Raw genomic sequence first — 22,055 nt, 5'->3', positions numbered from 1 at the left:
TACCACGCGGAGAACCCTAGTCCGAGACTAAAGCCGAGCAGGAGTCCACGGATTTCCAGTCACGCCGCGGGACTCCTTACACTGGGCCAGGGCCGAAGGGCTGCTCACGACCGGAGTCTCCCAGCAGGCCGCTGGAGCTCCCCGTGTATTGGTTGGCTGCTCGGTTTTCAACGCTGCGTGTTTGGGTTGGTTTCCTGAGGCTTCAACCACATCATTCAGGAAGCGGTTGCCATCTCTCCGAGTCTCAAAGGTCCGTGGCGATGGGCGGCGGATCCGAGGTTGGAGCCAGGCCTGCCTGTCGGTCAGGATCCTGGGCTGCCTTTCAGCCACTCACGCCCACGCGGTCCCTCAGTCTGCGGCACGCGGGGCGTGTCCATCCCCACCAGTGCTGGGCTGGGCTGGGCCCTGGGCTGGAAGTCACATGACGGATTTCTAATACGAGGCTCCTGTGTCGTGTGATCACCACGGTTATTAATACCAAATAGATAATAAAATGGTTTCACCCACTGAATTCCTGTCTGGGCTGATTCTCCTTCCTTCCCGACCCCAGGGTGGTCACTAAAGGCTGTGGTGACTCGAACCAGGGCCGTCACAGGGAGAGTCTCTCAACCCATGGCTGCTGCCCTGCTTAGGGCCCCTAGCACCCGTCTCTGGGGAGTCCGGGTGAGTTGTTTACTCACGCATTTGTTTACCAAAGATTTATCAAGCTTACAGTGCGCGGTCTGGCCCAGTGGTGAGGCTAGGGGACTCGTGGAGAGTGACCCGGGAAACTGCCCTCAGGAACGGGACACACAGAATTGGAGCAGTGTGGTCGTCGCGGCAGTAAAGTGTTTGAGGAGACACTGAGGGGTGGACAGGAGGAAGAGTTAGCCAGCCTGGGGGCGCTGGCCGAGGCACCGAGAGCCATGGAGGCGGCGTCATACTGTCAACATCTGATGTAATCAGTGTGTCCCACTGCCTCGGTAGTCCCTGTAAGGAACGGTCCTGTCCTGGGGGCTCAGATTCCGCGATCGGTGCGGATCAGTCAGACCTGCTGCAGAGTAGCTAGACCGACGGGAGTTGGGCTCCTGAATCGCCTCACGGCCACGACCGGACCCTGGCGCTTGTGGGCCCACTGTGTTTATGGGCAGAGGCGGGCGGACCCCCCCCCCCCGCCACCCTCCTGCCCCAGCTGCCCAGCTGCGTCGTCCCATCCACACACTGCGAGTTCTCCTGTGGGCGCTCAGGTGAGACTCCGAGGTCCCTTACTGCGTGCTCACCTGCACATGTCCCTTCAGGGGCACTTTCCCAGGCCTCCCCACCTCTGATCTTATCATCTTTCCTTCTCACTCCTTCCAGACCCTGAAGAACCAGTCAAGCGACTGGTGATAGCCCAGAGCTTTCTGTCCATTCTCCCTTCCTGCTTATCCTCAGCGACATCAGCCCCCGAGTGCTCAGCCCTCTGCTTCCTCGAAGTGCTACGTCTTTCAAAGACGACCCCTTGTAAGTGACCGTCAGTGATCCAGACACCAGTGGGGGAGAGAAGAGGACGTCTCCCCAAGGGTGTCACGTTGGCATAAGGATCATTTCGAGCCACAGGGAACTGAGAAGACACAAAGATGGGAAGAGCTCTCCGCCCTCTTCCTGCAGTTGCCTAAAAGCAGGCCACACACCTGGAACCTCCCGCCCTGTCCCTCTCTGCCAGGAAGGATGGACGTGAGCACCCAGGACCCTGCTAGACCCTGACCAACCTGGAGGGGCACCAGAGGAATTACACGCTTAACTTCACTAGCTCGATCGTCTCCTGCACTGGCCCCTGATACATTTACCTTCTCACACTGTGCTTCCCCTAGAAACTCTGATTTCTTTTCCTAGGTCTTGTGTCTTCTCTGAAACGTAATATATCTATTTCATTAAGATGCCACGTAAACCGCAGCTCTGGGCAGTCCCGACTTCTCAGCTGGTGCCCCCGTTGATACGCTTCTGCTCTTCTCCATAATCTGTTGAGTCTGATTTACAGGCCGCGGCTGGGGAACCCGGAAGGAGGCAGGAAGCAGTTTTCTCTCCTCCCCGACGGTTCTCACGGAGAACCCCGCGAGACGGTACGTGTGAGCTGGGGGAGAGGCACCGGGGGACCCTGAGGCTCTGGCTACGCTCATGGAATCCGTGCTCTCTGGACCGGAGGGGGGGCCACCCCACACGGGTTTCCTGCTGTGAACAGGTGTCTGGTTCTAGAATCCCAGGGGTCTGCCCTGCCACGGTGGGGGCTTCTTAGATCTTGCAGGCGTGAACCGTAACAAAATTAACCCTCTGGATCTGACTGTTGTTAAACCTGGCAGCCTCGTCATTCTTCTGAGACACACACTGCGTCAAGACTCTAAAGGTCGTCATTCTTTTCTCTTAGTGGCAGGAGGTGGACAATGCCGCGGCTTGTCGGTCGCCTGCAAGGGGATCTTGCGGGGGCGCCGGCCGCCGGGCCTGCTGCGCGGTGAGCAGAACCACAGGGTAGAACAGGTGAGTGGTGGCCCCGGTACCACCAGTCCACAAATTTGTCTTTCCCCCCGAATTAGACCGTCCCCTTTATCCTAAGTTAAATGATCTTTATACACCGTCACTGAAACGTCTCCAGATACTCAAAGATATACAGGCGAGCTCAAAGCCAGTGGCTGAACAAAATGGTTCGTATTTGCGTACTTTCCAGTCGCAGAAATAAATACACATTTAAATACAAAACGTGTGTGACGTGGTTTCTTCTGGGGAGGGGCGCGCAGTGGGATACCGATGACGGGAAATTTTCGCTTCTTACCTGGTTAACCATAAAAGCTGACTTTGTTGCACGTCTCGGGCCCTGTTCCGCCGCCTTCCTGTTTGCTCTCCTGACTCACGACAAGCCCGCGAGGAAGTGAGGAGGGCAGCAACTTGTGAACGACATTATTCCCGAGTTGTGACTGTGGACAGACCGGCTGTGTGACCGGCACGTGACCTCAGTGTCCTGTGCTCAGCTTCCTCACCTGCAAGCTGTGAACACAAGTGGTCCGTGAGGAACGGGGCTGCTGCTCGGAGCACTTGGGATGCCCGGCAGACCTCCCTTCACCGCGGCTCGGCTCTGGGCACACCCAGTGCCTGGGGCAGGTGATCCTCCCCCTTGCGCCGGGGCCTCGGGCCCGCAGGTACCGGATTCGGCACGTGGATACCATCATTCTATGTTCTTTTTATTAATTACAGCTGTTAACCTCCTACTGAGCCTAATTTACAAATTAAACTTTATCACAGGTGTGTGCAGGTAGGAGGGAAACCCGGTCTGCAGGATTGGGTACCGCCGTGGTCCCAGGTGTGCACCGGGGTCTCGGGCTGTCTCCCCTGCAGGTGAGGGGTGTGGCACGTGTAGATCACAGCCCGAGACGCGCGGCCAGCGCTCCTGAGACCGCTGTCCCCGTGACCGTCCTCGTCTCCATTTCACAGAGGACAAAATTGAGGCACAAAGGTTTTAAGGGACTCGTGAATGAGTGCAGGAGCCAAGTTTCTGACCCGCTCGGACCCCAGAACCACGGCTCTTCACTGCGAATCAGTCTGTCTTCTCGGTTCTGCGTCTTGAAGCGTGCTCATGAACGAACGCACGTTATGCGCGTATCTGGGAGGAAACCAAGACTGTCCTAAGAAATGAACAGAAGATAAGTGATTTCTGTGAGACGGGACAGTTTTTTAAACTACCCCCTGTGTGATTTTTAAGAGACACTTGTAGCTAGTCTTCGTTGTTTTTTTAACAGCCTGACTGAGCTGAAATCTCCCTGAACGGTGGCTGATTGTCTTTGTGGAGCGAGGAGTCCCAGTTAGGCGTCGTGTTCTGGCTCTGGTAGAATTTTCCAAGTCTCTCTGGTACGCGGCTTCACGTGCCCTCATGGCTTGAAGCGCCGACAGAGGCGGCGGCCTGGGGAGCGCAGCGGTACCCGCGGAAGTCCCCGGGCTGCCCTGACGCTCAGTAGCTGGTGTTTTTGAGACTTTGCATTTCATTATTTTTGTCCTTCTTTCTTCTCTGATGTAAATCACGATTAACTTGGACACGCGGCCCCTCCTGCTCTGTGTGTGCAGAGTTTAGTGATCCACTCGGGGCTTCTGCTGTCGGGAGTCTCCTGTGCTTTCCTGCTCATTTTGAAGAAGTTGCGTTCTCTCGTGGTAAAGAGAAGAGTTCTCGGATGTTTACTAAATCCCTTGGAAGTAATTCCAACACCGTGTCTAAGGCTGGTCGTTCTCGTCTCAGAATCTCCCAAGTCAGCAAGATTCGCCTGGTTACTATGAAACCCCACAACGGGTTTCATATTGTCTGCGTGGTCCCTTCGCCTAAATTTCCCACATCCCATGTCCGGTCCCAGACCCGCCTGAGCGGACGTCATATCTCCGTGCATTTCCGAGCAGAGTTACTTGGTACCGGGGTTAGTCTTGGTCCCTGGGGACCCGGGTCTGGTGTGCGCGATGAGCCGGAGAACATCCACTGGGAGACAGCATGGAGGTCCCGGGAGAGTTAGGGAGAATGGGGTGGACACCGTGAGCTCAGGAGCCCCTCGACGCAGACAGCGAGTCTGGTCCTTGGTTCCTTCGTGTCGGCCGAGCTGGGCTGTAAGAGGAACACTGACTCTGGAATCAGACACTCATTGATCCAAATCTCAGCTTTATCATCTTGGACAGCTTAATTCAGTGCTCTGAGCCTGTTTTCTCACCTCTAAAATGGGTTAATATGGAAGTTGTAAAACTTTCTTGTTTCTGGTTTCCTGGGTCTTAGTAATTTTTTTGAACTACCTTTAGACCAAAAGGGATGTCCAATAGTCCTGTTGACAAAGTAGTTAGGTCCAAATCAACTTAAAAATTATTTATATTCCCAAAACAGAAACTATTGAAAAAAGACACATAAATTGAAAGAAAAATTATTATTATTTTTAAAGGATTTATCTAGGCATGAGCGGGGGGGAAAGGCAGAGAGAGAGGGAGGCTCCCCATGGAGTCACGTGTCGTCATTCTCGGGGACTTACTAGGAGAAACTCTCCATGGCCCTCAGTGCTTAACTCTCCGTGTTTGCCACGTCTTTGTGTTGACTCTGAAATCCAGAGGTGCCTTATCTTCCCAGGGGGATAGGGAGAAGAATGGTTTGCCTTCTCGGAGAGGTTCAATCCTTAAACCATGCTGGAGACGAGATTCCTCTCTAGGAACCGGTGCCTTTGAGAATTTTTACCCATGAGAGAGAAGAGAGTCCCCAGCCCTGACTGCTGACCAGGGAGGGGCAGAGCAGACGGCTCTCCTTCCACCTGCGGACTCCGGGCGGAGGAGAGGACAGGTGCTTTCACAGGGAGCGAATGAGACCCGGACTAGAGACTCAGGTCGTTGAAGACGGTTTCAGAGACCTGAGCGACTGCGGAGGTTGGCAGCTTGGGGTGGACAGCTTTGTTTGCACCATTTCATTTATGGTGTTTTGTTCATGAACATCAAAGTCCAGGAAGTGGGAATAGAGGTCAAAGAAGTGAAACTGATCTGTGTGATAAAAGTCATGGGAGTTTCCTGTTCTTCTTGGTGGTCCCCAAAACGTGTTCATAGGCCTCTGAACTTGGGAAGTGGGAAACATGGGGATACAGGCGAGAGGAGGTGAGGGCTGAGAAGAGAGGCAGCAGGAAAGAACGCCAGTGAGCCGGCGGGACCAGAGGCTCTGACGGTGAACCTGTCTCCGCTTCTGCGCTCCTCTCTTCCCCTTCAGGCTGCCATAAACCTCCTCCTCGGATGGCCCACGTGGTGGTGACGCCCTGCGCGTGGGGAAGGGGGGCGGTGGCCCGCGGTGGCCCTGCCAAGGACAGGAGGATGACACGCCGGAGGGTGGCCGGCCCCAGAGGCCCACGGCCAGGCTCCAGAAGCAGCCAGAGAAGAGACGATGGGGACGAGGAAGAAGCAGAAGAGAACGTGGCCTGCCCGGGCGTGGGGGTCCTCAGAGGGCTGAGTGGTGCTGCGGTCTGCTGGGCCGTGGGGGGCGGCAGGGCAGACCGGGGGCTCTCATTTTCCTGTCCGGGTGTTTGAGAAAGATAGGACCCCAGGGTTGTAAATTTGGAGACACTTGGGCTGAATCGCAACCTCTCCACTGGCTCGGGGTGTCCAGCCCGAGAGGAAGGTCAGGCCCACATGGGTCTCAAAGAGGCAAATTGTCTCCCGGGCTCTGCCCCCTGGAGTTGTGAGAGGGGAACCTCCATGATCTGGGGGCCGCGGGGAGCTGGTCAGACAGCCAGAGGCCCTGGCACCCTTCCGGCCTCTCTTCTGCCTGCCGGCCCACTCCGCCAAGAGCCGCTGCCTGCCCTGTTAGGGGAGCCCCTGCGGCGAGAGAGGACTGACCAGCCCACAGCAAACAGAGCCCGAGAACGCACAGGGTTCAGTGCTCAGTGGAAGTGACGGCTCACTGGAGCCCACACACCGCGGGAGTGGGGTGCGTTAGGACACCCGCTTTCCCCGGGGGCTTGGTGCTGCCTGCCAAAGCCGACCGTATGCACGGCTGGCGTCCCATTATCTACTCGTGCGTCTACACCGCCCTCTTCTCGGTGAGTTGCTGAGATCACCGTCATGGGAACTACGGTCTGAGTTCCGAAGAGCCAACAGACAAGGTCTTGACTTACAGCCCAGTTAGGACTTGGGGACCGTCTGTACTGGATCTTAATAGCTATGTGGTTTGGTGCTTGTTGCGTCTCAGGCTCCAGCGGCACCGGCCCGCCGTTCTTGGCACGACGTGGCCGGGTTAGTCAGGTAGTCCTGTTTCAGGATTTAGGGCTCTGTCGTTAGGAGAATAATTAAATCTTGGGCAGGAATTGGCTGACATCCCCATAGAGACAAGGGCAGGTCCCATGATGCCGAGCTGCGGGGCACGGGTTCTTGGCATGACAGGTATTATCCGGAAAGGTCACTGTCAAGGACACTCTTACGGACCTAAGGATCAAACTCTCGTTTGGTGAACTTGAACTCAACAGACGTTTATTCTCTCCTCCTTAGAACTTTTACAGCTGGTTGCAGTGTTTCACGAATAAGGCCTTGTTGAGATAGTGTTTGGTGCAACTATGAACCGTCAGCCAATTCTACTTTTGTTCCCGTCTTCTTCCCCTCCTCCTCCTCTGGACAGGCGACTCCGCTGCTCCCCCGCGGGAGTGGGGGTGGTGCATAGACGGTTGCTCTCGGTGAATGCAACAGTTAACAGTGACACCGCTGTTGGGAAGGTCACACAGAGAGGACGTGACCGCCCCCCCGCTGCGGCCCCTGAGCTCCATCCGAAAAACCCAAGGCCCCTCCCCGCCTCCCCACCCCCAGCCCCCACCTGGGGGTGTCCGTCCCGCCCTCGGGCTGCTGTCCCCACGGCAGGTGCAGACATGTGTGGGGTGCCCAGGACGAGCCTGCAATGAGTGTCCTCTGGTGTACCCCCATCTGTCTGCGGCCGTCCCCTCCCCCCCAGGTCAGTCCCCGCCCTGGAGCCTTGGTGTCTGCGGGCTGCTTTCAGATCGTACCAGGAAGCACCCTCCCCAACTTCCCAAGCAACCGCTACGTCCCTAACCTCCTTTAGTCTGAAGCTTCATTTAAAAAAACCTCCCACGGTGTAACCTGCGTTTTCGAGTTATTGACTCAAGTCCCCTTCCTCGGCTTGATTTTCAGGGTCCTTCACGACACGAGCCCCACGGAGCCGTGTGAACGCCTCCCGCTTCTCTCCAGGAGTTGCAGAATTTTCTCCTCACCGTCTGTTGAAGCCGCTTCAGCCAGAGGGCATCCTCTGCGTACTGGTTTACAAACGTGTTCTCCGTCCCGTGGGTGTTTCTTCAGCGCTCACTCAGTGCTGGGCGGGGAGCCGCATCCCAGGCCTCCTTCGAACGCACACCTGCTCCGGGGGGCCCCCAGTCTTGCCCTCCCCGTGAGCTGCCGGCAGAGAAGGTCCTGCCCCTGCCCGAGGGGGACGGGAGGTGTTGGGAGTCACCTCGGCTGGTCGGGTCGCTTCCCCTCTCGAGTCTGTACTTGTCTGGAAAATGGGGATAACAGTGATCTTTTCCTCACAAAGATTCACTTTAAAAAAAAATGAGAATGAGGCCAAAATGCCCGGCATAACGTATACCACACTCCACGTTATTTTTCCTGTGGAAAAAAATTGCTTTTTATTCAATCCAATTTGGCCAAACTCCGTCTAGACGAGCTCCTTTCCTTTTTGCCTTCTCTACCCTTGGGCTGCTACTGTCTTTCCAGCCCAGCTGCCCGTTTTCTGGAGCGCCCACTCCTGCTTTCCGTCTCCCCGGTCCCGGGGTTCAGGATGGGATTCAAACCCGCACCCTCCGGGGTTATTCGCCAGCCCTCAGCCGTTCCGGCCTTTTCTCACAGAAGTCCCTCGGTCTCGGCCGGGTGTCTCTGGTGTCGCTGGGCGCCGTATTTACGCGACCTAAGAATGACTGTTCTCGGACGGCAAGGAGCGCTTCCTGTACGTCGCGTGTGCTGTTCCGCTGCGGGGACCGTGCGGGGCGCGGCTGCTAGCGAAGGACACCGGGAAGCTGCGCCGCGATGTGCGTGTCCCGTGGCCCGAGGACCCGCCGCGCCCGCACCCCTCCCCGCTCACCGTCCTCGTGGTGCCAGCGTCCCCGTCTGCGCCTCAGCAAAATGGCAAAGCCCCGTCCTCGGACAGCCTGTGCCTGCAGGAAGCTGAAGCCGCAAGGGCGGAAATTTCAAACGCCAAGGTTTTCTGATGCTTTTGATGAAACTGGTTATGCCTAAAAATACCGGATGAGGACATTCTCTTTGATCCAATGAGCTTGGTCTTGTACCGTTTCAGGAACAGGGTTCTCGGCAGCATCTCCGGGTGTGGGCTTGAGGGCCGGTTTTGGGGTGCACACGGACAAGGGAGGAGCCTCCCGACCGCGCCTGGAGGCCTGGGCTGTGGCTCTGCCCTGGGCCCCACGCAGGGCGCTCGCCCACCGGAGGGCAGGACGGGCCCTCTTGAAACGAGCTCCGCGGGCCGGCTGGTGGGAGTTCCAGGTGTGAACGTTGACGCAAGCCTTGATTTGGGGACCGGGAACTGTCTTGGCCTGTGGTAGAGACACAGGGACCCTGGTTTTCAGGCAAACACAGAAGAATGCGGGAGAGACCTTGCCGTCACCGTCTGCTGACGTGGCAGAGGTGTGTTCGTGTGGGAACAAACGGATTTTTGGGTAAAGTCGTGAAAGTTCTTTTACTATATTTAATTATGATTCTTAGATGACCAAAAACTCTCTTCTAGGAGAGCAGTCCTTAAGATTTTCTGTTTTCCTTTGTGATTTGTTCTTTGATTTTTGTACTGAGAAACATAAATATCAAGAAAAAAAGGAAACCCAAGCCTCTTATTGAGCATTAAACCATGTTCTTTTTTTCTATAAAATTTTAACTTATTCGACAGAGAGTGAGAGAGCGCACAGGCAGGGGGGCAGCAGGCAGAGGGAGAAGCAGGCCCCCCCGCTGAGCACGGAGCCCGACTCCGGGCTCGATCTCAGGACGTGAGCCGAAGGCGGACGCTTCACCACTTCACCAGCTGAGCCCTCCAGGCGCCCCCAAACCACGTTCTTACAGCGGGGAGGGAGAGCGGGTCCGCAGCCTGACGGGTCCCCACCTGTCCATGCCGTCCGGCCTCCCCGTGGCCCGTCAAAGGCGCAGCTCACAGCCAGCTGCTCCCGGATCGCACACCCCTCTCCCACGTGCTACGCCCTGAAACCTGAGAGGTTTTTGCTTAATTCCAACATACACTTCAGGAGCGAGTCCTGTTGGTTTTACCTAGAAAATTCCCTCTGTCTGACCACGGTGAGCGTGTGCGCTGCTGTATCCCTGGCGGGTGCCGTCGACATGTCCGCCCCATCTGCGGAAGGAAATGGTAGCCTTCCTGCCGGGTCTCAGCCCCTTCCTCCCACCTCCTGCTCCCTCGGCCCCAACTGAGGGGCCTCCAGCTCTGCATGAAGATCCCTGGCTCAGTGAGTCGTCTCCCTAAACAGGGTTAGGAAAATGCGCCCCGCCCCCCGCCCTATACCCTCTTCCCTGCTTTGCTTGCTTTTCTCAGAGGATGCTCAGTATCTTTCATTACACCTAGAACGTTCTCTGGAATAGTGACTGTCTCCATCAGAAGAGGGTGTTCCTTGGGGGCAAAGCTCCCACGGGAACGCAGCGGAGCCGAGGTGCAGTCAGCACAGAGTACACGCTCCGCACGGTTTCGGAACGGACAGAGAGCGACGCGGAGGGTGGGGAAGGGGGGGTGGCCGGATCCTTGAGGAAGGCTGAAGGGATTATTCACGGAGATAAAGCTGTTTCAGGGAAGAGAGGGAATCTTTCCAAAGCAACTGCTGGTCACACCACCGACTTCCAGAAACCGGACGTTCCCCGGGGGAACCATCCACGGTGCGGAAGCGAGGCCGCCACCCGTCAGCAGGTCACGTGATGGGCTCGCGTGGGACTCCTGCCGCCGGGGCCTCGAGAGCTGCGCACACGTCTCCTGCTACCCCAGAAGCTCACGCTGTTTGTCATCGCTCTACAGGCGGGGGATGTTCTAAGGACAAACAAATGGCTACATCCACAGACGTGCTTTTAACCCCCCTTCCACCACAGATGATCTAAAATGGATTTATAGGTTACATTTCTCACTGGTCTCCACAAATGTTTTCTCACCGAGTTGCTCTGGTCTTTCTCCCTTCTCGTCTCTCCTCCCACTCTTCCCGGGACAACACACTGTGTTGCGCAACAGACGTTTACTTTCATCCCCAACCCTTTGAAGCGATGCCCTGAATTAAAGGAGAGGATTCACGGCGGAGAGATGAGGGATGTGTGCGTTACACGAAGCCTCGTTCGGAGCCGAGTCATTCACTGATTTCCTGGGATAACTTACTCACTAGCAGTCTTCCCAGGTCTGCTCTTAGTTCAATGACGAGCGTGTAGGTGGCGGGAGCAAGGACCGTGGCATTTCGGGTACAGCAGGACGGGCTTTCGTCCGGTCATGCCCACAAGCCCCTTGGGGTTGGGGACGGCATCAAGGACAGGCTCAGCAGAGAGAAGTGATTTATTGGTTTATACGGGCGACAGACAGAAAATCTCTGGGACTGTCCTCTGCTCCGTATGAGAATCTAAAATTCCAGCCTGTTGACATGCACTGTGCACTTCTTCTCAAGCGGCACCCCCTCGGGTGATTTTAGCTGCGAATACTCACCAGCCCCCGCCCCCCATCCTCGTCTGTAGAAGGAAATGGCTGAAAGCAAGAATGAGAAGAAGACATCAGATCATGCAGCAACGAAAGCACTTGAAGGTGCTGGGATAACTGAAAAGTGTATCAAGCAGAAAACCTGCATAGTCCTTATGCCACGTGCCCCACGAGAGGGTGGTCTGAGGCGTTTCCAAATGACCACGTGGAAGAGAAGCGAGGACTGGCCGGAGCTGGGCCTGCAGTGTCACAGCAGGCTCCCTGGAAACGAGCTTGGGTCCAGCCACAGAACACTCGGGGCAGAGCTGTCGGGGAAACCCCCACCTGGGTGGGTGCCCTCGGCCTGAGTCGCCCCCCCAGTGCTTTCCCAGAGCGTCCATGCGGGGCTGCCCAGAGATGGTCACCCCCGAGGTTAACGGGACAATGACCGAGGTCACCGGAAATAAAACTGCATTCTGCTTGTTCGTGACCCCAAGAAGGGCAGTTGAACTCCACCGTGTCCGACTGTGACTTAACACAACACGTTTGCCCTCAGTCACTCTGAGGCCAGGTGACGAAGAGATGTTCTAAATTATTTGGACACAAACTTGCTTCAGGCGAGCACAGAAATGTTCCAAGTGAGTTCTGACACAAACACAGTCCGTAGAGAGCCTGCCTTTCCAGAACACAGACGACACTTCTGGGAGCCAGAAGTTCTCTTACTCAAGAAAGGAATAATACAGGGGCGCCTGTGTGGCTCAGTTGGTTAAGCGTCTGCCTTCGGCTCAGGTCATGATCCTGGGGTCCCAAAATCGAGTCCTGCATCAGGCTCCCTGCTCGTCCGGGAGTCTGCTTCTCCCTCTGACCCTCCCTCTCCTCATGCTCTCTCTCTCTCTCATTTTCTCTTTCAAATTAAAAAAAAGGGGGGGCCGCCAGGGTGGCTCAGTGGGTTAAGCCTCTGCCTTCGGCTCGGATCATGGTCTCAGGGTCCTGGGATCGAACCCCGCAGGGATTCGATCTCTGCTCAGCAGGGAGCCTGCTTCCCCCACCCCCCCGCCCTCCCCCGCCTGCCTCTCTGACTGCTTATGATTTGTCTGTCAAATAAATAAATAAAATCTTTTTTTTTTTTTAAAGAAAATTTTAAGAATTATTCTTGGGGGAAGGGAGATAGCAACAGTCAGTACATTATTTGATGATTGATTTCGTTTGGAGTTTGGAAAGGAAAATTTCAGGCCACGGGTTACCAAGCCTCATGATGCCATATAATATCTTTAGTTATCTCAAGGGATATATACAAATTCTCCAAAATGTCTCAAAGCTCACTTATTTCTAATGGCTTCCGCACAACAATTACAGAGCCCCTCTAGGGCACCTGTCACTATCTAAGGGCTTTGCATATTTTGACTTAATGTATTTAAGCCTCTACATATCTCTAGGACGTAAGGGTATTCCATTCTAATCTTAGGAAGGAAGAAACTGACACTGAGATTAAGGCTAAAAATAACAGATCTGGGTTGAAGGCAGTCAGACCTCAGAGCCCATGCTTTTTTGTGCCCTGTAACGCTCGTTTATTTAGTGAAGGGTCTGCCCGGTGCACATCCCCGGGCGAGCCCCGGGCAGCGGCAAGACCTGTGGCTGGTGGGGCTCAGCCCCAGATGTCTTCGGGCTAACGCTTCCCCGCCGTGGGTACCTGCCCCAGCTGGCCAGGGTGCCCTACAGAGACCATCACGTAACCTGGAGCTCCTTGCTTACGGTCATTATGAAGACAATAGGTTTATTGAGAGGCAGTTCACATCCGATGTATCCACTTAAAATGTACAATTCAATGGCTTTCCATGTGTTCACAGAGTTGCACGACCTTCACCATCACCACTTCTAGAACATTTTCATTACCTCACGAAGAGACCCCCGACGCCGAGCCTAGGTCACCCTCCGCCGCCCCTCCCCCAACTCCTGGCAAGCACGTGTCCGCTTTGGGTATCTGGGATTTTCTTCTTCCGAACGTCTCGTAGAAACAGAATCCTAGAGCCGGTGGCCTTTTGTGTCTGGTTTCTTACTGTACTGCTTTCAAACTTATCCACACCGGAGCGGGTCTGCCGGCCTCACGGGCGTGCACCCAGGAGTGGAATCGCTCGCTTGGGGCTAACTCTGTGTTGAGCCTTTGGGGAGCTGCCAGGCGGCCTCGACTCCGTGCTCGTTGCCATCACGCTCTTCTCCTCCGTTGGCTCTTTTTGCAAACGCAACTTTGCTTCCTCAGTAAGGCCATTGACCTTGGAAAGCAGGCGTGCTAGACTTTGTCTTCAACTGTCAGAGATTCAACACCTGCTCGGCTATCCATGGCCACTTCCAGTAACAGAAACCAAGTGGGAGGCTGGGAGTCACCTCCAGGAACGGCCCCGTCCCCTCGCCCCGTGACACCAGTTCAGTCCGTGATGGGGACAGTCACAGCGAATGTGTCGAGCGCTGGGCTGTTCCAGACGGCCTGTGGAGTGCGCTAAATGTATTCATCCCCTAACTTTAGACTCAATCTTCAGAACCCTTGCGTTCTAGAGGGTGAGGTTGAAAGAGGTCACAAGGAGGACAAACAGCTGTGTTTTCCCTGAACTGATGAGCAGGTAAGAAAGAGAAAAGCTTTAGCTTGAAGTAAGAAAAACTAAAGAGAGAGCCTCCCCCAGACGGAGAACCCCTGCCGAGAGACGCCCTCGGACGGGGTGAAGGTGGCTCACGGGGGTGTCGTACTGCCGGGAAGCCGGCAGAGGAGCGAGCGACTGTCACTTCTCCTGGGGCTGCACACTCACGGTTCTGAGCTTGCGCGAGGTACTAAGGGGGTTGCCGAACAAAGTGTGATGGAAGCTAGTAAATATTAACTGAAAAGAGAAATGAGGAACTGTTCTTGGACAACAATTTTATTGGCTTTTGTTAAAAGATTTCTTCTCGCCAAGTGTCCATCCCTTGTCTAGTGTGAAAATTCATTCGAATAGGTTTGCCCTCTACGACCTACTTCAAAGGCCAGTGAGTGCACGGAGCTCGTCTTCAAATGACGAGAAATGAGACTCACGCGGTGTTTTGTTTGTGCCGGGTTCAAGGTACACACGGACAAATGTCTACTTATCACAATGAACGCAGGGCCCACAAACGCCGCTGCTGGTAAGGAGTAATTATAATTTGTACGGCAATGACGTTTCCTGTTAAAAAGAGTTATAATGTGTGTCAGGGAATCCACAAATAGGCTTCTTCTTGGAAATAAAAACCAAATTTATCCATTTGCTTCCGTATGTTAGGTAAGGAGAGAAAAGGCGGTGGGTGTCTAGTGGGAGACAGCATGGTTCAATTCTGATTTTACGTGACGCTGACCCTAGGTAATTGTCCATTTAGATTAGAATTATGAATCTGCAACCATGAAGAACTTGAGAAGCGCAATGATTTCCGATGAAGTCTAAGTGCCCTCAGGATCGAAGGCTGCGGGAAGACCCCTAACCTACATTCTGCCTCGGTCCTTGCGGTCCCGGGACCAGCTGCTGGTGGTCGTGCTCACTCCCCAGAAAACAGGAGACCTTCCTGCTTAGCAGCCGATCCAGGAGCTGGATTTCAGCACACTGACCACGTCCTCCTTCTCTGTGTCATACTTGTACGCTTTGGGTCCTGAAAAGAAGTAAATGTAGCCTAAAAGAGACAAGGTTGAAAATGTCGTTACTGAAAATGACTGGCAGAGCCACAAAGGGAGGGTTTGGAGGCGGCCCCAGAGGGGGGCTGGGGACGCACCGGGGACAGCTGCGGTCCTGTGCCGGCTCTCCTGGAGCCCGCCCTCGGACCCGGCGCTTCTGGTGTGTCCGGCCCCGCTCACCGTTCTCCCGGGGGCGCTTACCCCGCAGGTGGGGCTCAGCTGTGTTGGTGCCTCCGCTCCCCTGCAGGGAACCCCTCCTCTCCTCTCCCTACCCAAACCTCTAGCCAGTCCCTAAAACTCCGCTGACGTCCCGTCGTGCAAACTCCGAGTGCGGATGCGGGTTCTCATCTTCCCTTTCTCCACTCGCCTCTCGCAGTCGCCGCGAGGTCCGCGCTCAGTACCGAGTCTCAGACCGCCCGGTTTCCTCACACTGGCGTCTGCGCGGGGCGGCACTTCCCGGGGTTGTCAGACGTGCCGCAAGAGCAGGCGACGCACCTGGACCTCTCTCTGGGTTTCTGACCAGAGTCCAGCCCTGTGCTCTAGACTCAGGAACGTGTCGACGGGTCGGCAAGATTCAGCCGCGTTTCCTCAACCCTGTCCCGTTTGGACCGGCTGCCCTGCTCCGCTCTAAATTGCAGGAGGGGTGAGGGGGCGGGGAAAGGCCCTGGGAAGGCTGACAGGATGTGCATTTTCAAGAGGAAAGAGGCAGTTTTGACTGGGTGGGCTTGGAGGTGTACCCGACTTATGGACGGAAGCCATCCATCTAGAACTTTCTATCTGCAGACAGAGTCTTGGCGGCGGACATTCTGTACTCGTTCTCAACGTCGGTCTGGTCAGCTAGACTGGTAAGGGACTCAGGACCGAGGACTCCCGTGCGGAAGCCTGTTTTTCCTCATGTCCTGGCAGAGCCCACATCTCCCACTACCTGTTTCCTCGGAGAACGCTCTCGGCGGAGATGCTCACCGTTCAGTTCCACGGCGGCGTCAATTTGGCCATTAACCCCCGAGAACTCCTCCTCAGTGTTCTTCGGGTAGTCTTTCTCCATCTTCCGTTTTCGCTCATCGTAGCTGGAGGAAGTGTCATTCCACAAAACATGTCAGTAAGCGGTCTTTATGGATGGGAGGGGACACGGCGCTCGTTGGTCATCGTGAGCCAGGCCCGACTGAGGACTCGCTCTAGACGCGTGTCTGTGCCTCTCTGAGCCTCTCTTCGCCACACACGTCCGCACACACGCACAGACACACAGACACACGCTGCATCACTTCTCTCCCAAGTTCCTTAGATTCTAGGACGGCTCATTTGCTCTAAATAGTCTGTAAATAGATATGTTCTTAGAACTAATCTTAGAATTATTCCATATATTATAGCAACATGTTCCTATAGTTAAAAAAAGAAATGTTGGGCGCCTGGGTGGCTCAGTGGGTTAAGCCTCTGCCTTCGGCTCAGGTCATGATCTCAGGGTCCTGGGATCGAGCCCTGCATCGGGCTCTCTGCTCAGCGGGGAGCCTGCTCCCCCCTCTCTCTCTGCCTGCCTCTCTGCCTACTTGTGATCTCTCTCTCTCTGTCAAATAAATAAATAAAATCTTAAAAAAAAGAATTAAGGAAAGAAAATCATTATTAAAAAACAGGTGTGTTGCCTTCCCAAAGGAACTTGGTATGTACTGTTACTGCATTATTTACTGTCGCAACGACCCCCCACCCCACTCCCTATAAGAATTTCTGGGCTTGGATTCTTGTCCAAGAATCAGTTGAAAGCCCTTCCTGGGGGCTTTTATTCCTGGGCCCCTTCGCTCCATGTCTGTGGAGGAGCGACTGGACCAACGACGCACAGCGAGTGAACAAACACACAGGCAGACAGTCACTAGGTGACATTCAGGAGCAAGAAAATCTCGGATAACCGAGCCTCTGCCTTGAAACCAGGGGAACGGCATTAAATTGCTTTTGTTTCCTGGAGACATTACACAACGGACCAAATACTAGATTAGGCTTCTCTTGCCGGATCAGCAGCCACGGTGCAATGACTGCTCGGAAGAATGTCTCATGCCCGTCTTTGTGACCCATGACGCCCCTCGAACAGAAGACGGGGACTTGTGTGAATCAGCCTGCCTGGTATGGGCTGACCGCATAGGCAGTCAGGCAGCCCTTGACAGTTCCTTCTTCCTCAGCACAGAGCCCCCAGGGGAGACATTCCCAGGACGGACGCCCCACTCGTTTCCCACTGAAAGGTCAGACAGTTTCTGCTGGTGCCTGGAGCCCTGAGCCGTGTCCTGCGGCCGCCGACACCCACCTCCTCTCACATGGGTGACCGCACCGGCTGGGGGCAGATCCCTCTTGACCCTGAGCAGGACCACACGTAGGCCAAGAATTATTCAGCCCAGTGTGACTAGCGGGTTGAGCTGTTTGGGGGAGTGTGGCGGACAGGAGTGGACGCTGACTGTCCCAGATGCCCTTCTCGGGAAGGTCATCAGAACCTCCCAGTGGGGCGAGGGGAAAACCGAGCTCTGCGAGTCACTGTGGCAGAGACAGAGATGGAAATCATTTCCCGTGTTTTACTGTCATCAGAAATGTCAGTGCGGCCCGCGGGATGGGCCGCTGGTCATCCGGGGACTGTGAGGTCTCAGGAGTGGAGTAGGGGGAAACGGGACAGAAAAAAAAGGAGCAACCCGGAAGAGTGGGTGCTCTGTGGCCCGAGTCGCTCACGCTCGCCTCCTCCCAGTGTCTGAAACCTGGAACCCCTTATTAAGGACTGTTTACACAGGAACCTTGGATGGCTAGACTGCTTTCTTCTCTCTCACTTCCCGGAGACATTGTGGAGAGGAAACGGGTGCTTTGGTGGGAGAGAGTGAGGACGGTAATTCTGAAGCTTCAGTATCTCGGGGGGGGGGACGCAGAGGAGAGGGCGGAGTGACGGCGGGCCTGCAGGCGTGGAGGACAGCGCGAGGGAGGGGCCGGACCCTGGGCTCGGGAGCGTGGTGTCCAGCCTCCAGGTGTCCATCCTCTGTCCGCGCTGAAGGGAGGACTGGAAGCTGAGCTTTTTACACCAGGGCTGTGCCTTACCTTTGTACATGGTGAGCAAACATCTGGGAAGGATTCTGAGAATGTAACCACCATTTATATTGTTTTATGGCAAAACGTGTTCTCAGTTCTGAGCGAGTGACTGATTAGAGATGCCCTGTAGGGAGACTATTCCAAGCGGGGGTCTGCTGTCTTCTCCTTGAATTGGATGGGGAGGACTGGACAGGATCAAAGGACAGAGCAAATCTCTTTTTCTGGAGAACAGAGCAATAGTTTAGATACAGGGGTATGTTTTAAAGAGAGAAGAGTGACTCGTAATCCAATAGGAAGATGTGGAAGAAAGGACTTTCTCTTTTATCTGTCTGCATCGGTCACTAAGGTAGGGGGCAACACCCAAAATGTTATATGTACCTCTTCAGAGGATGACAGAGGTAAAAATAATATATACAAAATGCTTCAAGCGGCCCTTGGGTGGCTCAGTCGGTCAAGCCTTGGACTCCTGATTTTGGCTGCAGTCATGACCTCAGGGTCTTGAGATCCAGCCCTGAGTCGGGCTCTGTGCAGGTGGGACCCCTGCTGGGGAGTCTCTCCCTCTGCCCCTCCCCCCACTCATGCTCTCTCTCTAAAATAAAATAAATAAAATCTTCAAAAAAATTTTTTTCAGGAGAACTTTTAGAGAAGCAACGTCGAGCTGGGAATTTAAATTCTCAGTCACATTTACAAAAACCCAGGCGAAATGCTTGGGGATATTGTGAAATCACTGTTTCTTTCCCCTGCTCCTACCACTTACGTGTTTAACAGACCCGTGCCCTGTGAGCTCACCCCTCTGCCTTTTGCTCATCCAGTAACTGCTTTCTAAAGAGCGTTACTCTTAACACAGTCGTTTCAAAATACTGGCCTGAAACACAAATCACCATTGTGGGCTTGGCTGATAACGTATAAAGATTTCATCTGGACCCTTCTGGTAGACGTTAAGTAGATGGGACCTACAGAACTACCACAGAGTCCCCTACTTTTCATGGTACCAAGTAAGGACATTACCATCAAGTCATCAAAAAGAAATTACCACCTATTTTCATTATTATTTCACAAAGGAAAGAAACTTTAACCCCAAAGAGGCAGAAAGGACATAATCTCAGCCTAAAAGATGGTTCTTGCCAATAACGTGTCTTTCTACTGACCCATACCACACCCTCTCCATTTACAATATTGCTCTGTTCTTATTTTGCTGTGGATTGGTGGGAACTTGGCGATGACCTAGCCCTCGTTTGTGGACAGATACTTGAGGACTTCCGTCGTAGAGCAAAGAGCATACGACGGGGCGGCTCTGGGATCCGGGAAAAGTGTTCCCAGCTCCTGTTTCCTTATCTGGAAAACGGTGGTGAGAGGGTGAGAGACAATTTACACACATGCATACACACGCCGGCACAGAGACACACCCAGGGCCCCAAGAACCGTTGACAGACTGGCCGGCATGAGTGTGAGTAAAGCTCGTGATGTGATCTGAGCTCTTCAGTCATCAAGAAGTTGAATCTTTACCTAATCTCCCAACACCGCCTCTGGAGACCCTCTGCAGTAGAGGCGAGGCTGAGACGAGGCGGGGAGGGGAGGGCTGGACAGAGTCCAGAGAACGCAGCCAGGAAGGAATTAGGCTTGAGAAGGTCTACCGATCTGTTGCAGATTTTGCAGAGAATCACAGAAAAGGAAGTTTGAATACAGAGTGAGAATCACGAGTGTGGGTATCTGATGGGCGGGAAAAACGAGGTGAAGAGAAGGAAGAAGACGGCGCGGTGGATGGCGAGGGCTCCGGGGGTGGACCCGGTGTGAAACGCAGCCGCAGGGGGACCACTGAGGTCTCTGGGGGACCCGAGCGAACGACGTAGCTCTCCGCGATGCAACGTTTCTGTCTCACGGAGACGGGAACGCCTGCTCTTCAAGACCGCCGACCGGGCAGACGGGAGGACGAGAGAACGTGAGCAGATTCCCAGCACGTGATTATGCGACCACATGATAAGCCATGAACATAGAGGAGCTGGATTGCAAGGTTAAGGAGAGACATGCATTTTCCTCGTGCACCTACTGTGTCCTAGCGACCTGCGGAAGTCACTGCACGCGTCTTCTCATGGCCGAGGCCTTGTTTGTGAAGCCCAAATACCAAGTAAACATGATTGACCTGTGACTGTTTTCTTTGTGGGCTGTTTCCCCACTGCCGATTAATGGGCATAGATACTACAGAAATCATCCCCAGCCGTGACCCTGCACTGGCAACATCATGGACCCATAGATGTGGGGTGTTTTTTCAGCTACATTATCCTACTCTCTGCCTTGGTCATCTGAGTGTTTGGGGACAATTTTGGTAAAGCGCCTACATGTTGTGTAATCTTATGGTTTGAATTTAGATTTGTTAGGAATTTCTGACGATTTCCAGCATACATCCGTGCCAAAACTGACCCCGCCCTGCGTCCTCTGAAGTACCGAGTGGGGAGTTGTGTCTGCGGAAGGATGCTTACGGGAAATGTGAGCAAGGGTGGCCAAAGGGGGAATTTACGGATAAGGTGTCTAAAATACAGGTTTTCAGGAATTCTCTTCAAGGAGGCCTTTCTAGGTAAGTGGAAACCCAGAGTCCCCTTTGAAAGTCATTCTCCGCGTCCAGCTAGAAATGACAAGGCTTTCGGGGAGGACGAGGACTCTGTGATCTATCCTAGAGAAGCAGAGTGGTCAAGGATGGAGAGGAGAGGGAGAAGCGGCCACGGACCATCCCAGGTGTGGGGGAGGGACTCTGCCTGTGAGGATTTAGAATCGAGACTACGTAGCCCTGCTGAAAAATAGCGACGGCCTCCGCCAGCCCCAGATTCTTGGAGGAAGTGCACGTCTGCGTTACCGGCCTGAATTCTGAGTTCAAGCCCCGTACACGGAAGGCTCTTCTGCACACTTCCGTGTTTCACCAGCGTGTCAGACTCCACGTGTACAAATCTCCTGTGTGTTCCTTGTGTCTTCTCTACCCCTTCTTTTGTTCTTTCCCCATGGAACGGGTTTAGCATCCTTGTCAGCAATCAGCTGAGCATAGATCGGTGGGTCTATCTCTGTGCTGCCGGTTTTATTCCAGTGGTCTGTACGTCTGTCCTCAGGTTCGTGTCATGCTGTCTTGATTATTCTCGCTTTGTAGTGAGTTTTGAAATTGGGAATTCTGACTCCTCCAAATTGGTCTTCTTTTTTAAGATACTGTGGTTATTCTGGGTCCTATGAGTTTCCATATGAATTTGAGATCAGCGTGTGGATTTCTACAAAGAAACCAGTGATATTCTGATAGGGATTGTGTTAAGTCCTGCAGATCAATTTGGGGAGTGTTGTCATCTAAAAAATACTAAGTCTTGGGGCACCTGGGTGGCTCGGTCAGCTAAGTGTCTGTCTTTGGCTCAGGTCATGATCCCAGGGTTCTGGGACTGAGCCCCGCATCGGGCTCCCTGCTCCGCAGGAGTCTGCTTCTCCCTCTCCCTCTGCTGCTCCCCATGCTCATGCTCGCTCTCTCACTCTCTCTCTATCTCAAATAAATTAAAAAAAAAATAAGGCTTGTAATCCATGGACAAGAGATCTCTTTCCCTTTAGATTGTTTAATTTTCATGCTATAAATGTTCTACTTCTTATGTTAAATTTATTTTGAAATATTAACTTCTTTTATTATTATTAATAATATATAATAATTATTAAAATTATCATTTCTTTTGTTACTATTGTAAGTGGAATTGTTTTCTTCATTTTTGGATTATTCATTGAAATGTATGAAAAAAATGTATGGAACTCCATTGATTTTTGGATGCTGACCTCTACCCTGCATATGTGCTGAACTTCGTTCTAACAGGTGTTTTGGGAGGATTCCTTAGGCTTTCCTATATAAAAGATCACAAGACATAGAAATAGTTTTTCTTCCTCTCCAGTCTGAGTGCCTTTTATCTTATTCATTCTTGCTCAGTTGTCCCAGCTGGACCCTCTAGTACAATGTTGAAAAGAAGTGGTGAGAGTGAAAACTTTTGTCTTGTTCCTGATTTTAGGGGGAAGGCGTCCAGGCTTCCTTCACGGAGCCTGCGGTCAGCTGTGGGCTCTCACAGACACTTTTCATCAGGCTGAGAAACTGTCCTGTTTCCAGTTTGCTGAGTAGTTTTTATTTCACAACAGGGTTGGATTTTGTCAAATGCTTTTTCTGCCTTTGTTGAGGTGGTCATA

General features: G+C 53.7%; 1 protein-coding gene across 1 annotated transcript in view; it reads right to left on the bottom strand.

Moving 5' to 3' along the window:
* Positions 1 to 14,717: 14,717 nt before the first annotated feature.
* The window catches only part of MMP20 (matrix metallopeptidase 20), a gene marked incomplete at both ends in the record, with an annotated part of 47,447 nt that continues 40,109 nt past the window's right edge, over positions 14,718 to 22,055 (bottom strand). Inside the window, 2 exons of the mRNA XM_080815647.1 lie at positions 14,718 to 14,818; positions 15,783 to 15,886. Coding sequence (XP_080671773.1) covers positions 14,718 to 14,818; positions 15,783 to 15,886 — 205 coding nt within the window. The remainder of the gene's footprint in view (positions 14,819 to 15,782; positions 15,887 to 22,055) is intronic.

This window comes from Martes martes (assembly GCF_963455335.1).
Source record: "Martes martes genome assembly, chromosome: 10".
Lineage (NCBI taxonomy): Eukaryota > Metazoa > Chordata > Mammalia > Carnivora > Mustelidae > Martes > Martes martes.
The sequence above is the reverse complement of the archived record's forward strand: the minus strand, read 5'-3'. Positions and strand labels throughout refer to the sequence as shown.